The sequence below is a fragment of the Mesoplodon densirostris genome, chromosome X (genome assembly GCF_025265405.1).
Source record: "Mesoplodon densirostris isolate mMesDen1 chromosome X, mMesDen1 primary haplotype, whole genome shotgun sequence".
Classification (NCBI taxonomy): Eukaryota; Metazoa; Chordata; class Mammalia; order Artiodactyla; family Ziphiidae; genus Mesoplodon; species Mesoplodon densirostris.
The window spans coordinates 83,872,690-83,899,063 of record NC_082681.1 but is presented as its reverse complement, the minus strand read 5'-3'; the positions used below and the strand labels follow the sequence as shown (position 1 = coordinate 83,899,063).

The 26,374-nt window shown below is 37.4% G+C and overlaps 1 protein-coding gene across 1 annotated transcript in view; it reads left to right on the top strand.

The window, feature by feature from the left end:
• HEPH (hephaestin) overlaps positions 1–24,244 on the top strand; it is a 108,426-nt gene extending 84,182 nt beyond the window's left edge. The window contains exons 16-21 of the mRNA XM_060086944.1: positions 13,660–13,766; positions 14,857–15,082; positions 17,504–17,643; positions 18,497–18,659; positions 21,532–21,576; positions 23,907–24,244. Coding sequence (XP_059942927.1) covers positions 13,660–13,766; positions 14,857–15,082; positions 17,504–17,643; positions 18,497–18,659; positions 21,532–21,576; positions 23,907–24,139 — 914 coding nt within the window. The 3' untranslated portion in view covers positions 24,140–24,244. The remainder of the gene's footprint in view (positions 1–13,659; positions 13,767–14,856; positions 15,083–17,503; positions 17,644–18,496; positions 18,660–21,531; positions 21,577–23,906) is intronic.
• The last annotated feature ends 2,130 nt before the right edge of the window (positions 24,245–26,374 follow it).

Below are 26,374 nucleotides of genomic sequence, written 5' to 3'. Positions count from 1 at the left end.
AAAGATGGGCTAAGTTAAGTACAGCTACAACATATTATAAACAATTCATTACAAAAATATCACAAGTTAAAACTGGAACACTTTACACAGTTGATCACAAGACATCATAAAAACTGTCTTCAGTAAAACTATGTAACAGATTGGTCAACTGGATATATCTGGATATGATAAAGACTTCTTATTGAAGATGCACACAAGTTAGGATTTTGAGAGAAACACAACCATCAGGTCTGCTTCACCAGACTCCTGAAAGGTACCCATCACTGCATTAAAGAACCTCAAGTCTGTTTTGAAGCCCCAGACAACAGATTTCCCAGAGACACTGTTCATCTATGGTAATGACAACAGCAATCTTGGATTTGTATGAGGAGGCTTCTTTTTTATTGAAGTATAATTGCCATTTGACATTATATTAGTTTCAGATGTACAATATAATAATTCAATAATTGTATACATTATGAAACGATCACTGTAATAAGTGTAGTTAACATCTGTCACCATGCATAGTTACATTTTTTTATGTGATGAGAACTTTGAACATCTACTCTCATAACAACTTTCAAATATGCAATACAGTATTATAAACTATAGTCACCATGTTTTACATTGCATCCCCATGACATTTATTTTACAACTGGAAGTTTGTACCTTTTGACTGCCTTTACCCATTTTGCCCAACTCCTAACCCATGCCTCTGGCAACTACCAATCTGCTTTCTGTATCTATGACCTTGGGTTTTCTGTTGTTTATTTTTGTTTGTTTATTTTTTTGTAATTTAAGATATAAGTGAGAACATATGGTATTGGACTTTTTCTGACTTATTTCACTTAGCATAATAATGTACTAAAGATCCATTCATTTGTCACAAATGGAAGGATTTTATTTTTTTATGGTTGAATAGAATTCCACTGTGTGTGTGTGTATGTGTGTGTGTGTGTACACACACACACATATATATCACATCAACTTTATTCACTGAAGGACACTCAGGTTGTTCCCATGTCTTGGATATTGTAAATAATGCTGAAATAAATGTGGGAGTGCATATATCTTTTTAAATTAGGGGTTTTGTTTTCTTTGGATAAACACCCAGAAGTGGAATTACTTGATCATATGGTAGTTCTATTTTTAATTTTTTGAGGAACTGCCATACTATTTTCCATAGTGGCTGCACCAATTTACATTCCCATCAACAATGCACAAGGGCTCCCTTTTTCCCACATCCTTGCCAACACTTATTTCTTGCCTTTTTGATAATAGCCATTCTAATGGATATGAGTTGCTATCATGGTTTTTGATTTGCGTTTCCCTAATAATTAATGATGTTGAGCATCTTTTTATGTACCTGTTGGCCATTTTGATGTCTTCTTTAGAAAAATGTCTATTCAGATCCTCTGCCCATTTTTTAATCAGGTTGTTTATTTTTCTGAATGTTGAATTGTATGAGTTCTTTGTATATGTTGTATATTAACCCCTTATTGGATATACTGTTTGCAAATATATTCTCCTACTCAGTAGGTGGCCTTTTCGTTTCTTTGAAAAAAAATTTTTTTTATTCAAAAGCTTTTTAGTTTTATGTAGTCCCATTTGCTTATTTTTTGTTGTTGCTTTTGCCTGATGAAACGGATCCAAAGAAATGTTGTTAAGACCAACATCAAAGAGTGTAGTGCCTATGTTTTATTCTAGGATTTTTACAGTTTCAGGTCTTATATTTAAATCTATATCAATTTTGAGTTTATTTTTGTATATGGTGTGAAAAGTAGTTTAGTTAAATTATTTTACATGTAGCTGTCCAGTTCTCCCAACACCATTTATTGAAGAGGTTGTCTTTTCACCATTGTATATTCTTGTCTCCTTTGTTGTAGATCAGTTGCCCATATAAGTGTGGGTTAATTTCTGGGCTGTCTATGCTATTTCATTGATCTATGTATCTGTTTTTATGCCAGTGCCATAATGCTTTGATTACTGTAGCTGTGTAATATAATTTGAAACCAGGGAGCATGATGCCTCCAGCTTTAGTTTTCTTTCTTAAAATTGCTTTGGCCATTCAGATTCTTTTGTGATTCTGAACAAATTTTAGAATTGTTCTATTTCTGTGAAAAATGCCATTGAAATTTTGATAGCAATTGCATTAAATCTGCATATTACTTTGGGTAGTATGAACATTATAACAATATTAATTCTTCCCAATCCATGAATAGCTTTCCATTTATTTGTGTATTCTTCAATTTCTTTCCTCACTGTCTTATAGTTTTTATTTTTCAGGTAGTTCACCTCCTTGGTTAATTTTATTCCTAAGTATTTTATTCTTATTGATGGAATTATAACTGGGAATTATTTTATTAATTTTTATTTCTGACAGTTTTTTATTAGTGTATGGAAACACAATGTGTCTCTGTATGTTGATTTTGTATCCTGCAACTTTACTGAGTTTGTTTATCAGTTCTAAAAGTTTTTTGGTGGAGTATTTCGAGTATTCTATATATAAGATCATGTCATCCTCAAATAGTGACCGTTTTACTTTTTCCTTTCTAATTTGAGTACCTTTTATTTTTTCTTCTTGCCTAATTGCCCTGGGTAGGACTTCCAATGCTATGTTGAATAAAAATTGTGAGAGTGGGCATCCTTGTTTTGTTCCTGATCATAAAGGAAAAACTTTCAGCTTTTCATTATTGAATATGATGTTATATGTGGGCTTGTCATATATGGCCTTTATTATGTTGATGTACATTCCATCTCTTCTCAGTTTGTTGAGTGTTTTTTTCAGGAATGGATGTTGAATTTTGCAAACGCTTTTTCTGCATTTATTGAGATGATTATATGTCTTTTATCTTTCATTGTGTTAATGTGGTGTATAATTATGTTGATTGATTTGTGGATACTGAACCATTCTTGCATCCCTGGAATAAATCTCACTTTATCATGGTGTATGATCCTTTTAATGTATTGTTGATGTTGGTTTGCTAATATTTTGTTGAGGATTTTTGCATCTATGTTCATGATAATCCTATGTTTATCATGTACTTATTACCATTTTGTTAATTATTTTCTAGCTGTTTTGTAGTTCCTCTGTTTCTTCTTCTCATGCTCACTTTTGTGGTTTGGTGACTTTCTTTAGTGATATGCTTGGACTCCTTTCTCATTATCTTTTGTGTATTTACTATAGGTCTTCCTTTGTAGTTACTACGACACATATAACAACCTCTATTTATAACCATCTATTTTAAGTTGATAACAACTTATGTTTGAATGTATTCTCAAACTCTACATTTTTACTCTTCCCCCCCCAAATTGTATGTTTTTGATGTCACATTTTATATCTTTTTATTTTGTATATCCCTTAACTAATTATTGTATTTATAGTTATTTTAACTATTTTTGTCTTTTATCCACCATGCTAGTTTTCTTGTTTAGTACTGATGAACTTCTTAAGATTTTTGCTTGTCTGGAAAACTCTTTATCTTACCTGAAGACAGCCCTCGTCCCCCACACACAAAGCCAAAACTCCAGGACAAACGGGCCTCTTTCAAGGAAAGACAGGGGGTTTGTTTCAGTCTGCTGTGTGTGCAGTACCCCAGGGATGGTAGCCTTCTAGGACCTGTCTCTCTGATTGTGACAATCCCATGTTACCCAGGAACACAAGCCCCCCTGGCCACCAGAGCCAGGCATTTAAGGGGAATCTCCTGGGCTGCAGCCACATAAACCAGGGCACCAGATATAAAAACTGGGGCACCAGACATGTATAAAAGCTTCCTTCTGGGAGATACTGGCATTCTGGATAGTAGCAGAGGGCAACAGTGAAGGTGGCACTTACTGAGGGAAAAAAGACTTAGTGCCTGCCAGCTTTATCAAGGCAGAGAGAGAGAGAGAGACAGAGCACAGAGATGGTGCCCACCAATTGGTGGGTAAAGATGGCACCCATTGAGAAAAAATAGCTCTTGTCAGCTTTAGCATTTTAGAGGGAGAGTGTGAAAATGGTGTCCACCAGCATATTCATCCATGGAGATTATCCAAACATGTCCCTGCTCCTTAGGTCAGTGCTTTAAGATTAGCAATGAATTTCTTTGACATAAAGTCTGAGTGCTTTTCAAATGGTTACCTCTATGCTGGGCCCTGGGGCAAGTGAGTCTGCATGTGAGCCATTTAGAAGGTATTTCTTAGTTCACTACGTTGCTTTGGATCTCATGAACATGAGCCCCATTGGTTTAAAAAGCCAGGTATTTTACAGCTTCATATTTCAAGTTCAGGTATTAAAGGGGGAGGGCGCTGATATGAGGTATGAACACTTTGCTCCTCAGGGAGAAGCTTCGGTTTTGTGAGTTCCCTCCTAATTCTGGATTGTTGAACTGGGGTGGGATTTATGGTAAGACCATGTCTCAGCCTCTCCTACTGCCTCGATATGATCCTTTTCTCATTTGCCAATGTGAAGGAACCACTCAGCTAGTTTTCAGGACGTTTTCAGAGGAAATTCTCCCATAAGTAGCTTTAGATTTGATGTTTTCCTGAAAGGAAGTGTGTTCACAACATTCCTACATTGTGTCTTAGACTGCCTCCTGAGAACCCTGTGATGATGAGACTTCTTTACCCTCTGGTAAAGAGGGTTGCTTTTTGTGTCTGCTTTAATAGCCAGATGCTTGCAAGCAGCTTTCCAACAGCAGATATAAGTGATCTGGTTGTTGAGAATTCTTTTTGGGCAATCCATTTTCTTTTGGCTAATGTTCAAATCTTAGGCTACTTCTGTATCCTTCACTGTCACTCCCATCAGCATTAAAAAAACTTCAGTAACTCAGGGAAATAATTGGTTCTTCAACAGTGACTGAAGTGATCTGTGTTCCTGCTATAAGAATTTTTTTAGCCTTTTTCAAGGAAGTATATATTATACATTAATGAAAATATTTTACAGTAAAATTAAATTGAAATCAGACTCTTTTAAAAAGCCTAAAATGGAAATCAAGGCATTTTTCAAATTTCCATTATGCACCAAAATCCTGACTTTCAGAATTCAGCAATCATGATTGTGGATGAGGGTCATTGATCCATGTTTTTAAATAACTAAGGATCTTGTGCATACTTGGATCAGAATTCTGTGTATAAGTGACAATCATTTCAAATATAAATATTTTAGGGGCCCCAGATATTTTAATTGTTCAGCCATACATGTGTTGTACTTCATCATCTGATGACTTGCATGGCTCCCAGCCAAAGAAAAATATGTTACCCAGCAGAGTTTAAGACCTGACCACACAGATCATGGCCTAGTCAATACCCAAGGTTCTAACAGAGGGAAGGACTAATACTTCTGTTTTAGAATTTTTTTAATTAAAAATAACTTTATATTTAGTAAAATTCACTCATACTGTAGAATTTCATGGATTTTGAATATGCATGTAATTGTGTATTCACCACCATAACTGAGATACAGAACAGTTACATTACCCCCAAAAAACTTCTTCAGGCTGCCTCTTTGTAGTCAAACCTTTCCCCCAATCCTGCCACTTTTGTCAACCACTTTCCTTATGTTCTACATCCCTATGGTTTTCCAATGTACAATGTCATAAAAATTGAATCATACAGTTTAGCCTTTGACTTCTAGATTCTTTTCACTTAAAAAAAAGAATTTGGAAGATAGGAAAATTTGCATATTAGGGAACACCAGATTCCTATTCCTCAACAACCCATACTTCTAAGAAACAAACAAACAAAAACAACAAACCAAATTCAGGTATAACATAGATGTTGGAACTGCCTGACAGGAATTTTAAAATAACTACAATTAATATGTTAAAGGCCTTAATGGAAAAGGTGACAAACATGCAAAATGGGATGATAATTTCAGTGGAGAAATTAAAAACTATAAGAGAGAATCAAATGAAAATGCTAGAAATGAAAAATAGAGAGAGAGAGAGAGAGAGAGAGAGGCTTTTCAATGGTCTCTTCAGTAGACTTCACACAACTGAGAAAATGACTACTGACCTTGAAGATAGGTCAGTAAAAAATACCAAAACTGAAACACTAGGAGACAAAAAAGAGGAAAAAGAAACAGAATGAAGCATGTAAGTTCTGCATGATAATATCAGACACTCTAACGTAAATGAAATTGAAATCATAAGAGAAGAAAGAGAGATAGGAAAAGCAAAAGATTTAAAGAAATAATAGCTGAAACTTTTCCAAAATCAACAGTAGACACAGAACTACAGAATCACGAAGCTCTGAGAAGACCAATGGGGATAATTACCAAAAGCAAACAAATAAATACACACACATGCACACACACACTTGCAAACACCCTTAGTCATGCCATGTAAAGTCTACTAAAACCAAAGACAAACAGAAAATCTTGAAAACAGCCAGGAAAATAACACCAAAGCACATTACATACAAAGGAACAAAGATAAAACTTATGGCAGATTTCTCATCAGAAACTATAAAAGCAAGAAAGCAGTAATGAAACATTTTTAAAGTGCTGAAATAAAAATACTGTCAGTGAAGAATTATATATGCTGTGAAAATAAGGAAAACTAAAAACATTCTCAGAAAAAAAGGCTATAAGAATTCATTGCTAGTATATCTATATTACAATAAATTTTAAAGAAAGCACTTCAGGAAGAACTGACATGTCACCAGAAAGCAAGTGATAACTATACAATGAAATAAAGAGTGCTGGAAATAGAATAAATAAAGATAAAAATTTTTTTTTCATTTTAGTGCTCAAAAGACTGTCTAAAAGAAAACTTTATTAATGTAGTGTATTTTTCTATATGCAAATATAAAATATATGACAAAAAATACCACAATGATTGGAAGTGGTGTATTGGGAATATACAGTTGGAAAGATCTCTTGCTACATAGTAACCAATATAATATTATTTGAAGATAGATTCCAATATATGTTGTAAATTCCAGAGCAATAAGTAAAATCATTTTTAAAGGGGTAGAGTGAATTAATAATAGAGAAAAAATGGAATCACATAAAATGCTCAATTAATGCCAAAGAAAGCAAGAAAGAAGGAAAAATACAAAAGATAGAAAAATCGAAAAAAGCTACCAATATGATAGAGTTTATTTCCATGATAACAATAATAATTTTAAATTTAAACAAATATAAACACACCAATAAAAACAGATGTATATTGTGATACTGGATTTTTGAAGATTACCCAACTATATGTTATATAAAATAAATTCACTGTAAACATAAAGGCAAAAATAGGATAAAAGTGAAAGAATGGACAAAGACATACCATGTAAACACTAACATTGCTAATAGTACTGTCAGGGAAAGTACACTTTAGACTAAGGAACCTACCAGGAATAAGAAATATAATACAGTATAGTAAAGAGATCAATTCTCAAAAATAAAACAAAAACTGTCCTAAATATGCACACATTGAACAACAGAACTCCAACATACATGAAATCAAAAACTGATAGTATTGATAGGTAATTTGTATATTTCTAGGGATTTGTGTATTTCATCTAGGTTATATAATTTGTGGATATATAAGTGTTTTGGTATTTTCTTATAATCCTTTTTATTTCTGTGAGGTTGGTAAAATATCCCTACACTCACTTGTGATTTTAGTTTTTTTTGTTTCCGATTTTTTTATTGAAGTATAATTGATTTACAATATTGTACAGCAAAGTGATTCAGTTATATATATATAGATAGATATAGATATATTTCCCTGTGCTATACAGTAAACTCTTGTTCCTAATCTATTTTATGTACAGTAGCTTGCATCTGTTAATACCATACTCCAAATTTATCACTTCCCCTCTCCCTTTCCCCTTTGGTAACCATAAGTTTGCTTTCTATATCTGTGAGTCTATTTCTATTTTGTATATAGATTCATTTGTATTATATTTTAGATTCCACGTATAAATAACATCATATAGTATTTGTCTTCCTCTGTTTGACTTACTTCACTGAGTGTAATATTCTCTAGTCCATCCATGTTTTTCCAAATGACAATATTTCATTATTTTTTTATGGCTGAGTAATATTCCATTGTATATCTATACCACATCTTTTTTTTTTTTTTTTGGCGGTATGCAGGCCTCTCACTCTTGTGACCTCTCCTGTTGCAGAGCACAGGCTCCCGATGCACAGGCCCAGCAGCCATGGCTCACGGGCCCAGCCACTCCATGGCATGTGGGATCTTCCCGGACCAGGGCACGAACCCGTGTCCCCTGCTTTGGCAGGCGGACTCTCAACAACTGTGCCACCAGGGAAGCCCAATATACCACATCTTCTTAAACCAATCATCTGTGATGGGCAATTTGGTGTTTTCCATGTCTTGGCTACTATAAATAGTGCTACTATGAACATTGGGGTGAACATATCTTTTGAATTAGAATTTTCACCTTTTCTGAATATATGTGCAGCATAACGTTGTAGCTTCATTTTTAATTTTCTAAGGAAACTCTTTACTGTTTTCCATAGAGGCAGAACCAATTTACATTGCCACCAACAGTGTACAAAGGTTCCTTTTTCTCTGCACCCTCTCTGGCATTGGTTGTTTGTAGATTTTTTGATGGTAGCCATTCTGACCAGTGTATGGTGATACCTCATTGTGATTTTGATTTGCAATTCAGTAATGATTAGCGATGTTGAGCATCTTTTCATGTGACTGTTGGCCATCTGTATGTCTACTTTGGAGAAATGTCTATTTGGGTCTTCTGCCCATTTTTTGATTGTGTTCTTTATTTTTTTAATATTGCATTGTATGAACTGTTTATATATTTTGGATATTAATCTCTTGTTTGTTCCATTGTTTGCAAATATTTCCTCCCATTCCACAGGTTGTCTTATTGTTTTATTGATGATTTCCTTTGCTGTGCAAAAGCTTTTAGATTTTATTAGGTCCCATTTGTTTACTTTTGCTTTTATTACTTTTACCTTGGGAGAGCAAACTAAGAAAATATTGCTATGATTTATGTCAGAGAATGTTTTGCCTCTGTTTTCTTCTAGGAGTTTTATGCTTTCATGTCTTAGATCTAAGTCTTTAAACCAGTTTGAATAATTTTTGAATATGGTATGAGGGAGTGTTCGAGTGTTCTATTTTCATTGATTTACATGTGGCCATCTGGCTTTCTTAACACCACTAGTTGAAGAGACTGCTTTCTTTCCATCGTACAGTTTTGATTCATTTGTTAAAGATTAATTGACTGTAGGTGTGTGGGTTTATTTCTTGACTCTCTATTCTGTTCCATCGATCCAAATGTCTGTTTTTGTGCCAATACCATGCTGTTTTGATCACTGTAGCTTTGTAGTGTTGTCTGAAGTCTGGAAGTATAGCTTTGTTCTTTTTTATTAGGATTGTTTTGGCAATTTTGGGTCTTTTTTCATTCCATATAAACTTTAAGATTATTTGTTCTAGTTCTGTGAAAAATATCATGGGTATTTTGAAGGGATTGTATTAAATCTGTAGATTGATTTGGGTAGTATGGCCATTTTAACAATATTAATTCTTCCAGTCTAAAAGCATGGGATATTTTTCAATTTCCTTGAATTATCTCCAATTACTGTTTTCAATGTTTTATAGCTTTTAGTTTATAGGTCTTTCATTTCCTTGGTTAAGTTTATTCCTAGGTATTTTTTGACACCATTTTAAACAGGATTACTTTTTACTTTCTCTTTCTGATATTTCATTGTTAGTGTAAAGAAATGCAACAGATTTCTGTATATTAACCTTGTACCATGCAACCTTGCTGAATTTCTTTATTAGTTCTAATAGTTTTTGTGTGGAGACTATAGAGTTCTCTATATAGAGTCTTATGACAACTAGAAATAGTGAGAATTTTACCTCTTCTCTTCTAACTTGGATACATTTTGTTTCTTTTTCTTACCTGATTTCTGTGGCTAGGACTTCCAATACTGTGCTGAACAGAAATGGTGAGAGTGGGTATCCTTGTCTTGTTCTGTGCCTCCATTCTATTTCTGAGATTTTGGATCATCTTTACTATCATTACTCTGAATTCTTTTTCAGGTAGGTTGCCTATTTCCTCTTCATTTATTTAGTCTTGTAGGTTTTTACCTTGCTCCTTCATCTGTAACATATTTCTCTGTCATATCATTTTTGTTGATGTGTGGAGCTGTTTTCCTCTCTTGCTGGTTGTTTGGCTTAAGGAGTCCAGCACTGGAGCTTGCAGGCAGTTGGGTGGAGCCAGATCTTGGTGCTGAGAGGAGGACTTCTTCGAGACCTCACAGTGATTAATATTTCGTGAGACCTGTAGTTCTCTGATAGTCCAGCTGTTTGAATTTGGTGCTCCCACCACAGGGGCTCAGGCCTAACCCCTGGCCTGGAAACCAAGACCCTGCAAGCTGTGTGATGTGACAAAAGCAAACAAACAAACAAAAAACAGACAAATTCCAAGGCAAATAATAAAAACAAAACCGAACCAACAAAAATAAGAAGTAACAATCGCACAAACAAAAGAAAACAAACAGACAAATAAAACCAAAGACAATAAAACAAATCCAAATAAACAAAAAACAAAACAACAAACAAACAACTACAACAACAAAAACCCCAAGGAAAGCAAAAAACAAGAAGACACCAAAATGAACGAGAGCCCCAAAACCAAAATCAATAATATAAACAAAACTAACCCAAACAGAAAACTGAAAACAAAATCAAAAAACAAACTAAAAGAAAAGCTAAGTGAAGAAAAGACAAACACACAAAAATGACACACACAAAAAATCAAAACTAGAAAAAAAGGATAAAAACAAAAGAAAATAATAAAGCAAAACAAAACTAAACAAAAATATCAAAATAGCAATCCAATAGGAAGAAAAGGACAACAAATAACAAAGAGCAGGACAATAACAAAGAATAAAAAGAAAAATAAAATTAGAAAGATAAAAAATATATTAGAAAAAATAAAAATGAAATAACAAAACAAAATAGAACAACAGCAAAAAGATAAAATAAAATAATTTTAAAAGTTTAAAAAATAAAGTTAAAGATAAAAATATAAAAAAAAATTAAAAAATGGAAAATTCTGTGATGCCTCCACTATCAATGTCCCTGCACCCATGGTGAGCTACAGCCAACCCCCACCTACCCAGGAGTTCCTCCAAGACCTCTTGGTAGGTCTCTGGACCAGCTGTGTCATCCCCATCTCTGTTTGTGTTCTTCTCACCAGCATCTGCTCCTGAAGCTGGCCTGGAGCACACATGCTTGCATAGGCCAGATGAAGTGCAGACTTCCATGGGCATGGCTTCAGGGGCTGGCACAGATGGAGGAGACTTTGGAGAAGGGTGGTGCTCAGCCTGCCAGGACCTGCGTGGACAAAAGAAGATTTGTCAGGGGTGGTAGCAGACTGCCAAGACCCACAGAGCCCATGGATGCTTTGGGGGAGTTTTGCTCAGGTCCACCTGGACCCATGTGGCCGGAGGAGGCTTTGGCAGGGATGTGGCTCAGGCCTGGGGCCCTAGCAGGTTTGCCAAGGCCTGAGCAGGTGAGGGGAACCCTGGTTTTCAGGGTGGGCGAGCCTGCTCAGGCATGCACAACTGACGTTACCCAAGGAGGCCAGCCCAACGAGTGGGAAAGGGCATTCCAATGGCAGCCCTGCCCTTTGCACACCACTCAACAATTGCATCTCACCTCCATGGTGGCCTGGGCTTCCTCTGCAAACCTTTCTGGCTGTGGAGCCCTTCCCTCCTGCTGCCTCAGGCTGTCTCCTCACAACCAACAGCTACCCCTTCTCTGGGTTCACTCTCCAAACCTCACTCTCCAGCACCCAGCCCTCCTATACACAACTCAGGCTGGGGTGTGCAGGGCTGTGGCACAGACTATGTGAATAGGTATTACTCTGTCCTGCCTTCCACAGACTGGTTGCTGCACTCCCCTCCAATCTCCCAATCCTCTGAAAGTCCCTCTCTGTCACCACTCTTCCCCTGGTTGTAAGTGAGCTTTTCTGAGTGTGGGAACCTCTGCTCTCCTTTAGCTCCTCCTCAGGGGCACTGGTCCCATCCTGTTTCCACTTTTCTTCCCCCTTTCCTTCTTTCCTTCATCCTACCTGCTTGCTCAGGGATTTTTTTGTCCCCTTAGGTGTCCGAGGTCCTCCACTAGTGTTCGGTAGGTGCTCTCTGAGAATTGTTCCAATGTATTCTTGATGTATTTGTGAGGAGATGCAAACTCCACATCCTCCTATTCTGCCATCTTGACTCTGTCCCCAATGTTCAGTCTTTGATTTACAATATTATGTTAATTTTAGTTATACAACATCATGATTCAATATTTTTGCAGATTATACTCCATTATAAGATATTTTAAGATAATTGCTATAATTCCCTGTACTATACAGTGTATCCTCTTTGCATATCTATTTTATATATAGTAGTTTGTTTCTGTTAATCCCATCAAACAAACAAACAAACAAATAAATAAATAAATAGTCTGAAGACAGGGAGTCTGATTCCTCCAGCTCCATATTTTTCCCTCAAGACTGCTTTGGCTATTCGAGGTCTTTTGTGCCTCAATACAAATTTTAAGATTGTTTGTTCTAGTTCTGTAAAAAATGCCATTGGTAATTTGATAGGGATTGCATTGAATTTGTAGATTGCTTTGCGTAGTAGAGTCATTTTCACAATATTGATTCTTCAAAAAGACCAACATGGTATATCTCTCCATCTGTTGTTATCATCTTAAATTTCTTTCATCAGTGTCTTATAGTTTTCTGAATACAGGTCTTTTGTGTCCCTAGGTAGGTTTATTCCTAGGTATTTTATTATTTTTGTTGCAATGGTAAATGGGAGTGTTTCCTTGATTTCTCTTTCAGATTTTTCATCATTAGTGTATAGGAATACAAGAGATTTCTGTGCATTAAGTTTGTATCCTGCAACTTTACCAAATGCATTGATTAGCTCTAATAGTTTTCTGTTGGCATTTTTAGGATTCTCTATGTACAGTATCGTGTGATCGGCAAACAGTGACAGTTTTACTTCTTTTCCAATTTGTATTCCTTTTGTTTATTTTTCTTCTCTGATTGCCGTGGTTAGGACTTCCAAAACTATGATGAATAATAGTGGTGAGAGTGGACATCTTTGTCTTGTTCCTGATCTTAGAGGAAATGCTTTAGTTTTTCACCATTGAGTATGATGCCTGCTGTGGATTTGTCATATATAGCCTTTATTATGTTGAGGTACGTTCTCTCTATGCCCATTTTTGATTGGAGCTTAATGACAAGGAAAGTCTGTCTAAGTATTTGAGACATCAATACACGCAGATCATAATTGACGTCAGAAAGATGGCTGAAAGCTTCCATGGAGACAGTATGGAAAAAGAGGAGAAGAGGATTAGAGCCAGAGCCTTGAAGAAACATCTGCATTTAGGAGGCAGCAGCAGGATAAGGAGACCAAAACAGAGCCAAAGAAGGAAGGTCATTATAAGCAGGGAGAATAGTAGCAGAACTACCTTACTAGAGTATTGGACCTGAATATTTAAAGATAGGGACAGTAGAAGAGATGTTGAGGGTGTTCCAGGAGGGAGAAGAATAAAGTCACAAAAATAAAATGAAGACTGATATGGAAATGATGGAGAAATATCTTAAAGGTCCTGGGACTCACCTGCCACAACCTCTTAGGGATACCCGGGAACTGGGAGAAATTTCTAATCTGGTCCAACTGGAGACTCCTGTTACCACTTCTAGGTGAAGTTCTCACTTACCAATGGAACATTCCAGAGAGATCTGGCCCTGGGCCCAATGATTCTACTTGTGTTTCCTGGATCTATTATTCTGCAGTGGATCCCATCAAGGTAAAGACAATATTGGCTTCCTGGAGTTGTCTCAGAAGTGGGCAGGCTGCCTAGCAAAAATAAGTTATTAAACAGATGTAATAAGAAGCCCAGCACTAAAGTCCAGGGTTCAGGTGAAATTCCTCAAATGCTGGGCTTATTCTAGTAGGTAGGAGGAGGGATGAAGGGAATAGGTAACACCACATGTTAGTTCTGAGGATTTTCTTCTTTGTTTCTTCTTCTTGGATAATATAAGGCAGTATGTTATCATTTAAGAAACCTAGGATTGGTTGTCAAGAGATTGGGTTTCTAACCCAAATTTTGTTCTGTCTTGCTTTTGAAGTGACTTTAGGCAAGTCATTTTGCCTCTGTTTCCTTGAAAATGGGCTTATTTATGTAGCCACCCATCCACAGGCAGATGTCAGCTATCATTTATTGAGAGCCTACTACATTTTACCTGGTGCTTTGGATGATACAAATGTAAGATACAGTTCCCATTTTCAAAGAGTGTGATCTAGTTGTGGGAGACAGATGAATATAAACATAATGTTAACATTAAATATATATATTATATATACATATATATATATAATAAATTTTAAATATAGCATAGTATAAGCAGATCTTTAAAACCATTTAATAGAAACTGCTGTGGGGGTCCATGAGAGAATGATTACTTTTGCTTGGAGGAGAGGATGAACGAGGGGGAAACTGGAGAAGGCAACATAATGGTAGGTAGATAAACATTGAGCCTTGAAAGCTGAATAGCATTATGATAAAAGATAGGGATATGGTGGGGGGGTGGGCATTACAGGAAGAAGAAACAGCCTGAGAAAAGGCATTGTGTTGTGAAAATGATTGGTGAGTTTGGAGATCAACGAATAGTCCAGCAGAGATAAATCATTAGTGAGATAGCATATCTTACCTGTGTCCCAAGATGATAGTGAAGATGAATTCAGGTAATATAGTTGAGGTGTTTATAAATACAAGACATTATGATGAATTGCTGAGGGCACAGTGGGCTTGGATGTTAGCCTGTCTCTCTGCAGAGCACTACCACCCAGAAACAACTCCATATAGTTCACTCTCTCCCTCTTCCTCCTATCCTTAGGACATGTACAGTGGCCTGGTGGGACCCTTGGCCATCTGCCGAAAGGGCATCCTAGAGCCCAATGGAGGACGACGTGACATGGACCGAGAATTTGCCTTGTTATTCTTGATTTTTGATGAGAACCAGTCTTGGTATCTGGAAGAGAATGTGGAAACTTATGGGCCCCAGGATCCAGGCCATATTAACCTACAGGATGAGACTTTCTTGGAGAGCAATAAAATGCATGGTCTGTAGAAAAGAACCTAACCCTCTTCCAAAGAAGTCCCTACTGGCTGCATGGGGGTATCTGATAGGCCCATCACAACCCAAGGGAGCATAATTTCTGAAAGGATAGGAAAGTGGAATGGGGACAAATTAGAAGAAATGTCTCCTACTACAGTATTATATATTTCATACATAAAATAGGTAATGTGGTCTACATTAGTTCAAGTGCCCAGAAAGCAGGAAGCTGACTCTGTAAAGTTGCTCTGGTGACACTAGCACATTTTAACATATTAGAGAAGGCAAGATGGACATTTATGACCCTCAATGTAACTGGTGCACTGGCTGATTAGGGCCTCTCTACTTAAAAATTCTGAGTTTAGTTTCTCAATATTATCTTATTTCCTTACCACTCTGGATCTGAGATCTGTTTTCTCAATATATTCTAATATAGACAAATGAAGGACAGCTTATCTTTTAATCTATTTTTAAAACAAAGGTTCAATTTACAGATGGAAGGATTGGAGAGAGAGCCTCAGAGAGCAGCATACTGGGTTATATTACATACAAATAAGAGCTTCTTGATGCTCAAATGGATTTTGGAGGTAAATTGTGCACTCAAGCCTGCCTTCGTTCTAGAGATTTGTGTATCTTTAAAAAAATAGAGAAAATCTCAAAGAAGAGGGAGAATTTAAGTATGAAGTGATTTCTCACTAGCTCTTCTAGTATAGTATTTCTTTGATTTGAGGGTAAGTTGCAGTTTTGATGGTGACTCTACTGGAACTCAAAAGTAGTATCTCATTGTCACACAGATTCTAGCTATTTCCCCTTGATGGAAATATGAGTGATTCACATGGAATCCAGTGATTCATAAACTTTACAAAATGAATTTTTTAGCTCCTTTCAAATCAGAGAAATAAATTGCCCAAAACAAAAATGGAAAGAGGACACAGATCTTGCTAGTACAGGGGTTTAGCTAATGCTCATTTCCATTTGTTTGTTTATGTTTATTCATCCAAACTCTTCAGCTATCAATCTATCTACCTATCAAGCATTTGTTGAAAACTCTCTGAGTGCTGGCACTAGAGAAAAAAAATAATGTTGGTGTCTGAGGGCTAACAAATAATACCCTTTCCCTCACTTCCAGATTCCTGAACCAATTGAGAAAGAGGCAGAGACGCTTAAGATCAAATGTGAACTTACTGAGAAAGCTAATTGGCAAACTGAATTTAGTTCTGCAACAAAATAGGCTTACTAATACTCCCCCAACAATGTATAGATTTTTCATCCTGTCATTGACATAGAGGGACAACAATACCCTCCTCCTTCACAGGGACAAAATCTTCTCCATGATGGAATAACAAATCCATCTGCACCACTTTCTATGGTCAGACTGAGTTGAGCATATTTAGTCCCTTCTCTCAAATACAAAATTTGGCCAGAGTAAATAGGCTATAAATGTTCCTTCCATTATTTCCTCTCTTGGGATGTAGGGTATAAATCATCTTCCCTCTGTGATAACATGAAAAGTGGGGGAGTGTATCCTGGGCATAGTCTTGACAGTGTGAATTAACATGGTGATGAGTGGTTTGTTGTTTTTAAAGCATAGGATGTGGCCTGGGAAGAGGCAGGTGATGAGTCCCATGTGTTAATGTCATTATAACTTCCAAGAATATGACAGGTTTTTTTTTTTTACATTTATTGTAGGCTCAGGTGTCTGCTAGGTGTTCTGAAGAATACAAGGAATATAGTATATACATTTATTCCCTGCCTAATAGAAACCTACAACCTAGTTGGGGATATAAAATTCCACAAATTAAAAGATAGGTAAATGTAGAAGGCAGTTTCTAGTGAGTTCCAAAGGGTAGTATAGACAGTACTAGAGGAGTTCAGATGTGGAAAGTAATGCAGGCAATGAGAGGTGCTGAGAGGTGCTAGATCAGGGAAGTATTATTAGAAGAGGTGAAGGTATGACTGGACTTTGAAAAGATGGATAAAAGGAGGGAAAATTTCTGGGAGGGAAGATCAGAAACATGAGCAAGAACACAGAGAACATGAATATGGGGCCATATGGGGGGATGGTGAAAAAATCACCTTAATTGAAATAAATATGTTAGATAGTGGTAGATGAGTTTTGGAAGGTAGTTTGGGGCTCTATTTTGAAGGACCTTGTTGGCTGAGCTAAGGAGGCATGGACTTGATATTTTTGGCAGGGGGGAGCTATTAAAGTATTTTAAGCAGCAGAATAGCATGATCATATTAGTTATTCAGAAAGACCAGTCTTATAACACCAATGTGGAAGATAGACTGGAGAGGGACAAATGGAATAAAAATGAGAGAATTTAGGAGGGTATTGCTATCATCAGAGATGATAGAGATTAGCTCTAGGGTAGTGGCAGTGGTAAGTCAAAATGAGAAATATAAAATAGTTTTTCTTCTCTTACAGCCATTAATGGAAAGCTCTATGCCAATCTCAGGGGTCTTACCATGTACAAAGGAGAACGAGTGGCTTGGTACATGCTGGCCATGGGACAAGATATCGACCTACACACTGTCCATTTCCATGCAGAAAGCTTTCTCTATCGGGTGAGCTGGAAAGAAGGCTGAGTCCCTCAGAGTGCTTTGATATCCATTAAGAAAGAAGAGAATAAAAAGAAACATGATAATAATCAGTTAAAAGAAGAAAGGTCTTGTACGTGGAATATTGATCAGGGAATTCTAGTTTGGCTTTGTATCCCAAGGTCAGTCATTGCCCTCGAGGCCTTAGTTTTCTCCTATGATATAGAGGAAATGAATGGCTCATTTATGGGATACAGAGATTGAAGGAATAAATGTAATTGGGTCTCAGTCAGGGACTTGAGGTCCAGTAAGCAGTCAGACTGAGTAAGAAATTTCAGAGTAGTGTCTCACAATCTCTGAAAGTCCTTAATCCATTCCAGAACTTCAATTTAGGACCTATATGCGACTACATGTGGGTTTTGAAGAAGAAGATTTTGCCTTAGGAAAAGGGGTCAGAGTTGTAGGCATTAATGTGGACTTAAAGACTTAGAAGTCCTGATAAAGGTGGTGGCATAGAGGAGAAACTAAATTGAGTTTCATTTCTAAAATAAATATGTGGATCCTTCCTAGGGGTCAAGGCTTAAGCCTGCTAAAAATTATGGATATACTAGTTTTTAGCCCCCTAATGAAAGACTAAATGAACTTTACTTTGGGAGACTTTAAGAAAAATTAGGAGGAGAGAGTCTCCTCTGTTGAGTCAGTTTGTATGGGTGGGTTCACAGAGGAGATGGATAAGATGGAATCTTTAAGCTGTTCTCTGGTCTGTGAATCTTAAAGTTCTATGTCCCTGGTGTGGATACCCAAGCCTTTTAAGTCCTATAAGTTCTGAGACTATCTCTACCCTTCACTTTCTCTCTCTCACCCACAATCTCTCTTGCAGAGTGGAGAGAGCTACCGGGCAGACGTGGTGGATCTGTTCCCAGGGACTTTTGAGGTTGTGGAGATGGTGACCAGCAACCCTGGGACATGGCTGCTTCACTGTCATGTTACAGACCATGTCCATGCTGGCATGGAGACTGTCTTTATGGTTTTGTCCCAAAGAGGTAAAGCCTAATTAAGCTATCTTCTAGCACTGTATCTAGTCTGTAAGAACCAGATAATCCAAGAAGTGACTTACATCCAACTTCTGATCCCAAGAAGACAGAACAGACCCCTTCTCATGTTCTCCCAACCAATATTTCTCATTCCCTGTTGCTCCCCTGCCCATGCCCCCTCCTAATTTCTTTGATACTTGTTGAGCTCACATGAATTGACTCAGCCTGGCTGGGCTGTATGCATTGATGTTTAGTGTAGATTTGCTTCCTTTGAATACATTTAATTTGTATGTAAATTTATTATTTTAGAGTTTATTAGAGGTATTAATTATTTCAAAGGAATCTTATTAATGTTATTTTTTATATAAAGGAAAAATATAATTCTAACAGTCACCCCTTAATTGGTTTGTTTTGTGGGGATTGTCTAAGGCTGGAAAGAGATATTAGCCTTCAATTACAACTAATCCCAGAGAGATGCTAACAAGGATGGAAAAAACTTTTTCCTTGTATTTGTTATATGGAGAAGTAATAGCCAGGGTATTTTCTTTACCAATAAATCTTTGTTCACCACCAATAACATAGAAGAATAGGCTGTGTTGAATTTTGTGTCTTTGGGCCATTAAAGGGTTGAGTCTCACTTCTTAAGCCTCTTAACCTGAATCCAGTACTCATCATTGTCCCCCTTGCAAGAGGCTCAATAGAAACTCCTGGGACCCACATGAATCAAGAGAAGTTATTTTTTCTCCTGTTCTTTTTTTTTTTTTTTTTTTTTAAGTCATGCTGTTTTGAAAACTGGTTATATTGAGGTAGGTATTCTGGGATTCCCAGCCATTGACATTCTGTCAGCAGGAATAGAAAGTGGGAATATGTCTTTAGACATTTAAACAGGGCTAGCAAACCAGGGTAGAAAATACAACTCTGCTATTTACCCCCAGGGAGGGAGACAAATAATTATACGTTATGATTTCTTATATCTTTGGAAAACTTTGTTCTCTGGTAACACATACTGCTAGAATGTGTCTTCCAGTTACTACTGTAGTACTATTCCCTACCACCCAGACAGGCACACATAATTCTTTGTTGTATCCTGTCAGTCCTTAGAATCAAAGTCAAGTGGTGAATTGATGTATCATCAAGATGTTATAGATCCAAAGCAATAGATTGTCTCCATGTGTAGTAACGGGTCATGTCAAATATGGACCATCTAATAGATAAGAGACTGCATCAATATATATCATCAAGGAACTTCCATGAATAATAATAGCTTACCTCTCTCTATAATAATGAGCCAGTCCATAAATTTTACCTATTTACCTTTTGTTTGTTTGACAGACTATGGTCTAATTTGATATTGTTCCAATCACATATAAGCTAACAGGCCAACCAGAGGGAAGAGTTGAAGACAGATAGGGAATAAAAGACTAATTGTTGGAAAGGGCTTCCCGGTGAAGAAGCAGGGGATGAAAGCCAGAGTTACAAAAAATATTAGAGTGGGGTAAGGTCATCTTTTTCTACTAAAAGAAGAGAGAAAACAGAAAAAGACCAATGTGTAGGTTTGGGTGAGCAGCTTGACAAAAAGGTAGATATTTCTGTCTAATGGTCTGTGTTTCATCTGTGATGGAGAGACAGAGTCATCTACTGAGAATGAAAGATAGATGATAGTGTAAGGGGCTTGAGAAGAGTGGGTAAAGTGGTTATGAAATAACAACTCTGGGTGGTGGGGAAAAAGTTACTCTGAGTGATGGAAAATAAATTAAGTATTGCCAAGCAGCACTGAGGACTTAGTTGAAGTTGGACCCAAAGAATACTGATCTTTATAATTGTGTGACGTTTCTCCACCAGCATTCATCATACCAGAAAAAAATGCAATGAAAGTATAGTTACTGGGGTTTCAGCAAATGATTATAACTTTCCTGGTAAGTTAGTAGTTGAAGTGATAGAAAATGGAGTCCAGCCTGGCCAGGAATGGAAGAAAAAAACAGGATGAAGCTGGTGAGGTTAGAAAAATAGAAGTGTCCAGGAGCTAGAGGTCTTCATGAGAGGAGAAAATAACAGGTGAAATAGAATAAATAGCATTAGAACATGGAGAGAATAGGAGGATGTTGTTAGATTTTAGACTTATGAGATGGAGCAATTCTGCATAATTAGTCCAATGTGACCATAAGAGTGGTTGATAGAATTGGAGTATATTTGAAATTTGTTAGAGTTAAGAGGTTTAAAAACTGTGCAGCTTAAGTGTTGGATAGGTCAACACTCATGATGGGAATTGAAGACAAGAAAGACTGAGCCACGTACCAAAGACTTCCATGAATGAAGAGAACTGTTAGGTAACAGTGACAAGAAGTGGTTGTGATTTTTTAGCCAAATAATATAAGCCTCAAAAGAGATGGATCTTTGCAAAAAGGGGAGAAATAATAAATAATCTCAAAGCAGTATTGAGAAGATAAAAAGGAAGTATAGTTCTCAGAAAAGAGCTCAGCCTCATTAAAGCAAGAAGAGGAAGAAGTATTCTAAAAAGGTTGAATATGTAGGGATGCAGCTTTGACAAAGAGCAGGGGCTTCCTGAAAGAAGGATGGGGAAAGGTGGCAAAAATAGCAATAATGAGGATAAAGTGCCAATAAATATGTAAATTTTGGCAGAGGGGTGACTTACCTTTTGGACTCCTAAGCCTATGCTCTTGCTTATATTTTGTGTCACTGCTCAAAATCAAATCCATATACCAATACTGACTTTGATCACAAGACAGTTAATTTCAGTCACCTCCGTTTTGCTTACTATATCACAGAGAGTTTCCTCCAACCAATGCTAACCTCCTACAACAAGCCTGTGGATAGGTAGGAAACAAGAATAGGACTAACCTCTTTTCTCTTTTTCCTCCAGAACACTTAAGCACTACCACCATCATCTCTGAAGAGACTGGAAAAGGTAGGGAGAATGATACACAGATTGGGTAGTTATATATGTTGTGCATTTGGGGAAAAGTTCAGTGCCTCTAGAAGATGGGTTTCTCATGGCTGAAAGGTGACCTCAATACTAGCAGAAAACATCCTGAGATTTATTTAAGACTTCAGAAGTCAGGAATCTAAGGTTAAGCTTCCAGTTAAGCTTCCCTCAGCAGGTTTATTCTCTCTGACCCCCATGCCCAACATCCTGAGTTGAGGAAAATTACCTCATGCTCAGTTGAAGGCTGCTATCTTATCCTCTTACTAATGTGTGAGGGGAAATAAAATTCAAGGTCATGCTGAGTTGTGAATGAAGGTGCTATAGAACAGACATGAATTCCCCACAAGGACAGTGTGAAACTAGGACAAATGCCATTCAGTCCGCACCAGGTATAGAATACTATAGAATACTAAATAGTTGATGCTTTAGAACCATCCATTTCTGTCCTTCCAGAAAATAGAGATTCTTGTTCTATCCAGGCTGGGTTCAAATAATGCTTTCACTCTCTACCTCATTTGTACCTGAACTGAGAAAGATTCAGAAAGTTGTGAGAAGCTAGAATGGATGTTAGAGATCTTCAGTTTAGTCTGGAGATTTTTCAGCTCTGTTTGGAAAGGTCCTAATGATCTAAGTATCTTATAAACAGTCAACCAGGGGACTAGGTTATGTCCTGGAGGGTTAGGGAGAGGTAAGGTGAAGCAGAGAGAGCAGTGACATACATATATGTATATGTATTTGTATATATACACACACATATATTTTTATATATACATATTTTGTGCATACATTTGTATATGAATTTGTACATATCAGTGTGTACATACATACATACATCCTCATAAGCTCTTGTTTGTTAAAAAAGTTCAACAGTGGGGAAAACCCCTCAAAACTGGTGGTCTACTAAAGCCCAATATTTTCTGCATGAGAAACTGAGAGATGGAAAGTGATTTTTCCAAGGTCACAAGAGAAGTAAGTGGTAGAATGTAAACTCAAAACCAGAATGTTTCCCAGCTCCCATTTGAACTCATTATATTCCATCTTCTCTCAGTTCTGTAAGAATATTGATTCATCCAGTTATACATTCAAACACATACTAACTGCCAGAGACACCACAAAAGTAAGACATCGTCACTATTTTCCAAGAGATTCATGTCTAAAAGTGGAATGAGACACAGAGACAATAATTGCAGTGCTGGATACTATATGTTATTTTTTTTAAGTGGGGAAAAAATAATAATAACTGATCAATTATTGTGCATTTGCTGTCTTCCAGGAGCTATGTTAAATATTTTATGAACATCAACTCACTCAAGTCTCACAATAAACCACTGAATTAAGTATGGTTATTCTCCCCATTTTATAAAAGAGGAGACTGAAATCCAGAGGTGAGGGTGAATTAGGTCACTTGGCCCAAGCAAGTAAATTGTGGGAGTACAAACAGTACAGGTACTTTGGGCACACAAAAGAAACACCATTGTTAGTTATACAGCTGAATTAAGAAAGCTTTGCTTAGACCTATGTTTAAGCTAGGGATAGAATGGTGAGGAAGAAGAAGGGTGTTCAGGCAACGGGAGGAGCATGAGAAAGTCTTGGAGACCTGAAAGAGGCTCACCCATTCTGCAGAACAAAGAATGAGTTGCTATCCCTGAAGATAGTAAATAAGTGTAGGCTAAGTTAGAAACTGATAGTGAGAGTTGCAATGTCTGACTTGAGTCTGAGCTTTATTCCATAGGCTAATTGGAGATCATCAAAAGTTTGTATGCCAGGAACTAAGAAAATTAGATATTTCAACTAGAAAGATCAATGTGACATCAATGTTATAATGACCCAAAGATGTGAGAGACCAGACAGCACAGAGGCAGGCTCTTGTCATGGTCCAATGGTCAAAGTGAGTATTGATAAGCTAGATAATTGAGTCAAACTGCTTCTCAGGAGTTTCTACTTACTGTTCCCAGTTCTACCCTCTGGAACCACGCAAACCAAATTCAATTCTTTTTTTTTTCTACATCACAGGCTTTTATATATTTAAAGAAATATGTCAAGGCCCTTCTCACTCTTAGTGTTAGCTCTTTCCATGGGGTTATTGGTGCCTCAATGCTTCCTAATAATTTTCTAAGCTATGGCCTTTTGTTACGCTGGTTCTCTGTAACCTCCGAATCTGTCATCACTGGCTGATCTTTTGAGGGATTAGGATAGTTCCTCTGTCCTATTTGGATGACCTTATTTCTCCTCTCCCAGAGTTGACTATAAAAGAAGATATTTTAGAGTATTCTCCATCCCAGGATTCCCACTTGCCTCTTGTTCCATTTCAGTAGCAATCCCAAGAGACATTGGAGAAAGCAATGTGAGGATGCTGGGCATGCAAATCCCTGTAAAGGATATCAAGATACTGACTTCTGTCTTGATGGCCATGGGTGTCACCCTCCTGCTCATTGCTCTGGCTCTTGGTGGTGTGGTGTGGTACCAGCATCGGCAGAGAAAGCTACGGCGCAACAGGAGATCCATCCTGGATGACAGCTTCAAGCTTCTGTCTCTCAAGCAATAACAGCTGGATCCTGGAACTGCACATCTGGGACACACTCCCAGCAGGCCATGGGCTAGCAGCTGACCTCACTGTCACTCTCAAAGGGGCATGGGTTTTAGAGAGACAGAGGAGGGAATCAAAATCAAGAGAGTATTTCTTCACTAATTTATTTACATGGAAATGATATGCTTTCTTTTTCTTTAGTTTCTTTACTCCACTTGGGCACCTGGGGCTAAGTGAGTCCCCTAGTATCTAATATCACAAATTTCAACAGCTATATTATATCACCCACTGACACTTGGAAGGTCTGAAAATTTCTAAAAACAGACTCTTCTCACAAAGTAGATACCAAGAGTAAGGGTTACTGATTAGGTTTCTACTGCTTTCCAGGACCTAGGCAAGTTCAGTTTGAACTGAGGCTAAGTGAGCTGTGATGATAATCCAAATCTAAACTAAGGACTAAGAACATAGGCATGATGGGGAATGGGTGGGTTGGGATTTTAAGATCCAAATTGTATTTTGATTCTTCTTGGCAGTGGACTATTTTGGTTAAGTGGGTAGATGGAATATTGTTGTCATGAGCAACTACAGCCTTTGGAGGCAAAAGCTCCTCAGGAAGCCAGTACTCCAAGTTCTTGGCACAGTTGCACTGAAGGGAATGTTGAGTGTCCTCTTCATGTTTTAGTCATAAAATCCTACACATTAAAATGCTTGTTAGAACACCGTTAAGAGTGAACTTGGTGAATTTGATAGTCTCTGTGGTCTCTGGGAGGTTGTGACTGTTATTGAAAAAGAGAGTACTGAGCGAGACTGGTGGGGGTGACTAGTTTTGGGCATAGAATGGGTCTGCCTATCCTTTGTGGACCCTGCAGGTTTGTGTTTTGGAAGTGAAGAAGCTGCCCAAGAGGAAGCCGCAGAATCAGAGTGATAGGTACCATCTTTTGACCCATAAGTGCCAAAAGTATTCTGAATGCAAAGAAAAGTTGCCAGAGGGAAATAGAGGGCTGAAACTAGGCTCAAACCTTTACACTGGGCAAGGAGAGGTGGGCACAGATCTAATGGGCTCTTTTGGTAGTTGGGGGTATGAGAGGTCTACTTGCAATTTTGGGGGTCTCTTTATAGGGTAGAATCCTTCCTCTGGTAATTTAAAGCAATATTCCTTTGTCACTTACAAGTTCAATCCTCTCTAAAACCTTGGTCAGAGAGCACAGACAAGACACAGAGTAGGGATGGGATAAGATGGCCCATTCTTACTATAGTATCCATAATACCATTTTACATGGCAAGTGGAGAATGGAAGAGGCATCAGGGACAGTTAAAATAATAGCTGAAATGCATAGTGCTTTACACTTTACAAAGCATCTAATACCTGATTGCATTTTACTTCCTTTAGTTCTATCAGGGTGATACTTTGTTTTACCTTTTAGTAAACAAATGATTATAGAGAGTAAGTGATTTTACCCCAGGCCATTCAGATAAAAATTGAGTGGGGATTCAAGCCTTCATCTGTTCGACTCCAAATACCTGCTTCATCCTTCTATATCAGGGAAACTCCACTAATCTCCATCATTTGTTACCCATATTGAATCCAACTTCCCTTTTCCTGTCTCCAAACTGTCTGCCTAGTTAGCAACACTTTGCAGATTAACTGTAGAAACCCACAAAGCTGATGTTCAGGTGTTAAATAATGTTGAAAGTTAGAGGGTAAAACACAGGCCAGAGCCCATCATTCATCTTGGTTTACTGTGGTCAATGGCTCTGTGGAGAGCTTTACTGGAAGTCTCAGAAACATATCAGGGCGTGGAGTAGGGAGAAGATTTGGATTGTTAGTGATAAAATCAAATGAGAGTATTTAAACCATTGCATAATCAATGCACTTAACAGCAGAACTCTGTTGGTGTATTGTTAACGTGAAGGTTATTGAAAACTCAGTGCACTCTGGGGACTCTACTCAATTATTGTAATTTGTATGTAAATGGAAGGTGGTCTCAGTCACGAATCTGAGACAAGGAGAAGTAGGTGGGATGGGGATAAGTTTCTTCTGAATGTGTAACCCTGCTCCTGATTGGGGAATGTAAACTCAAGCCCATGTATTACAGAAAAGTATGCATTTTTGTAGTGGGTGTTCTCCCTGTGGGGATGTAGGAGGTATTTTTGACAATTAATTGGCACTTCCATCCATTCAATTGCTCAAGTCAGAAATCCCCAAAGTAAGCCTTGCTTGTTTTTTCTCCAAAATATCGTTAATTTATTCAG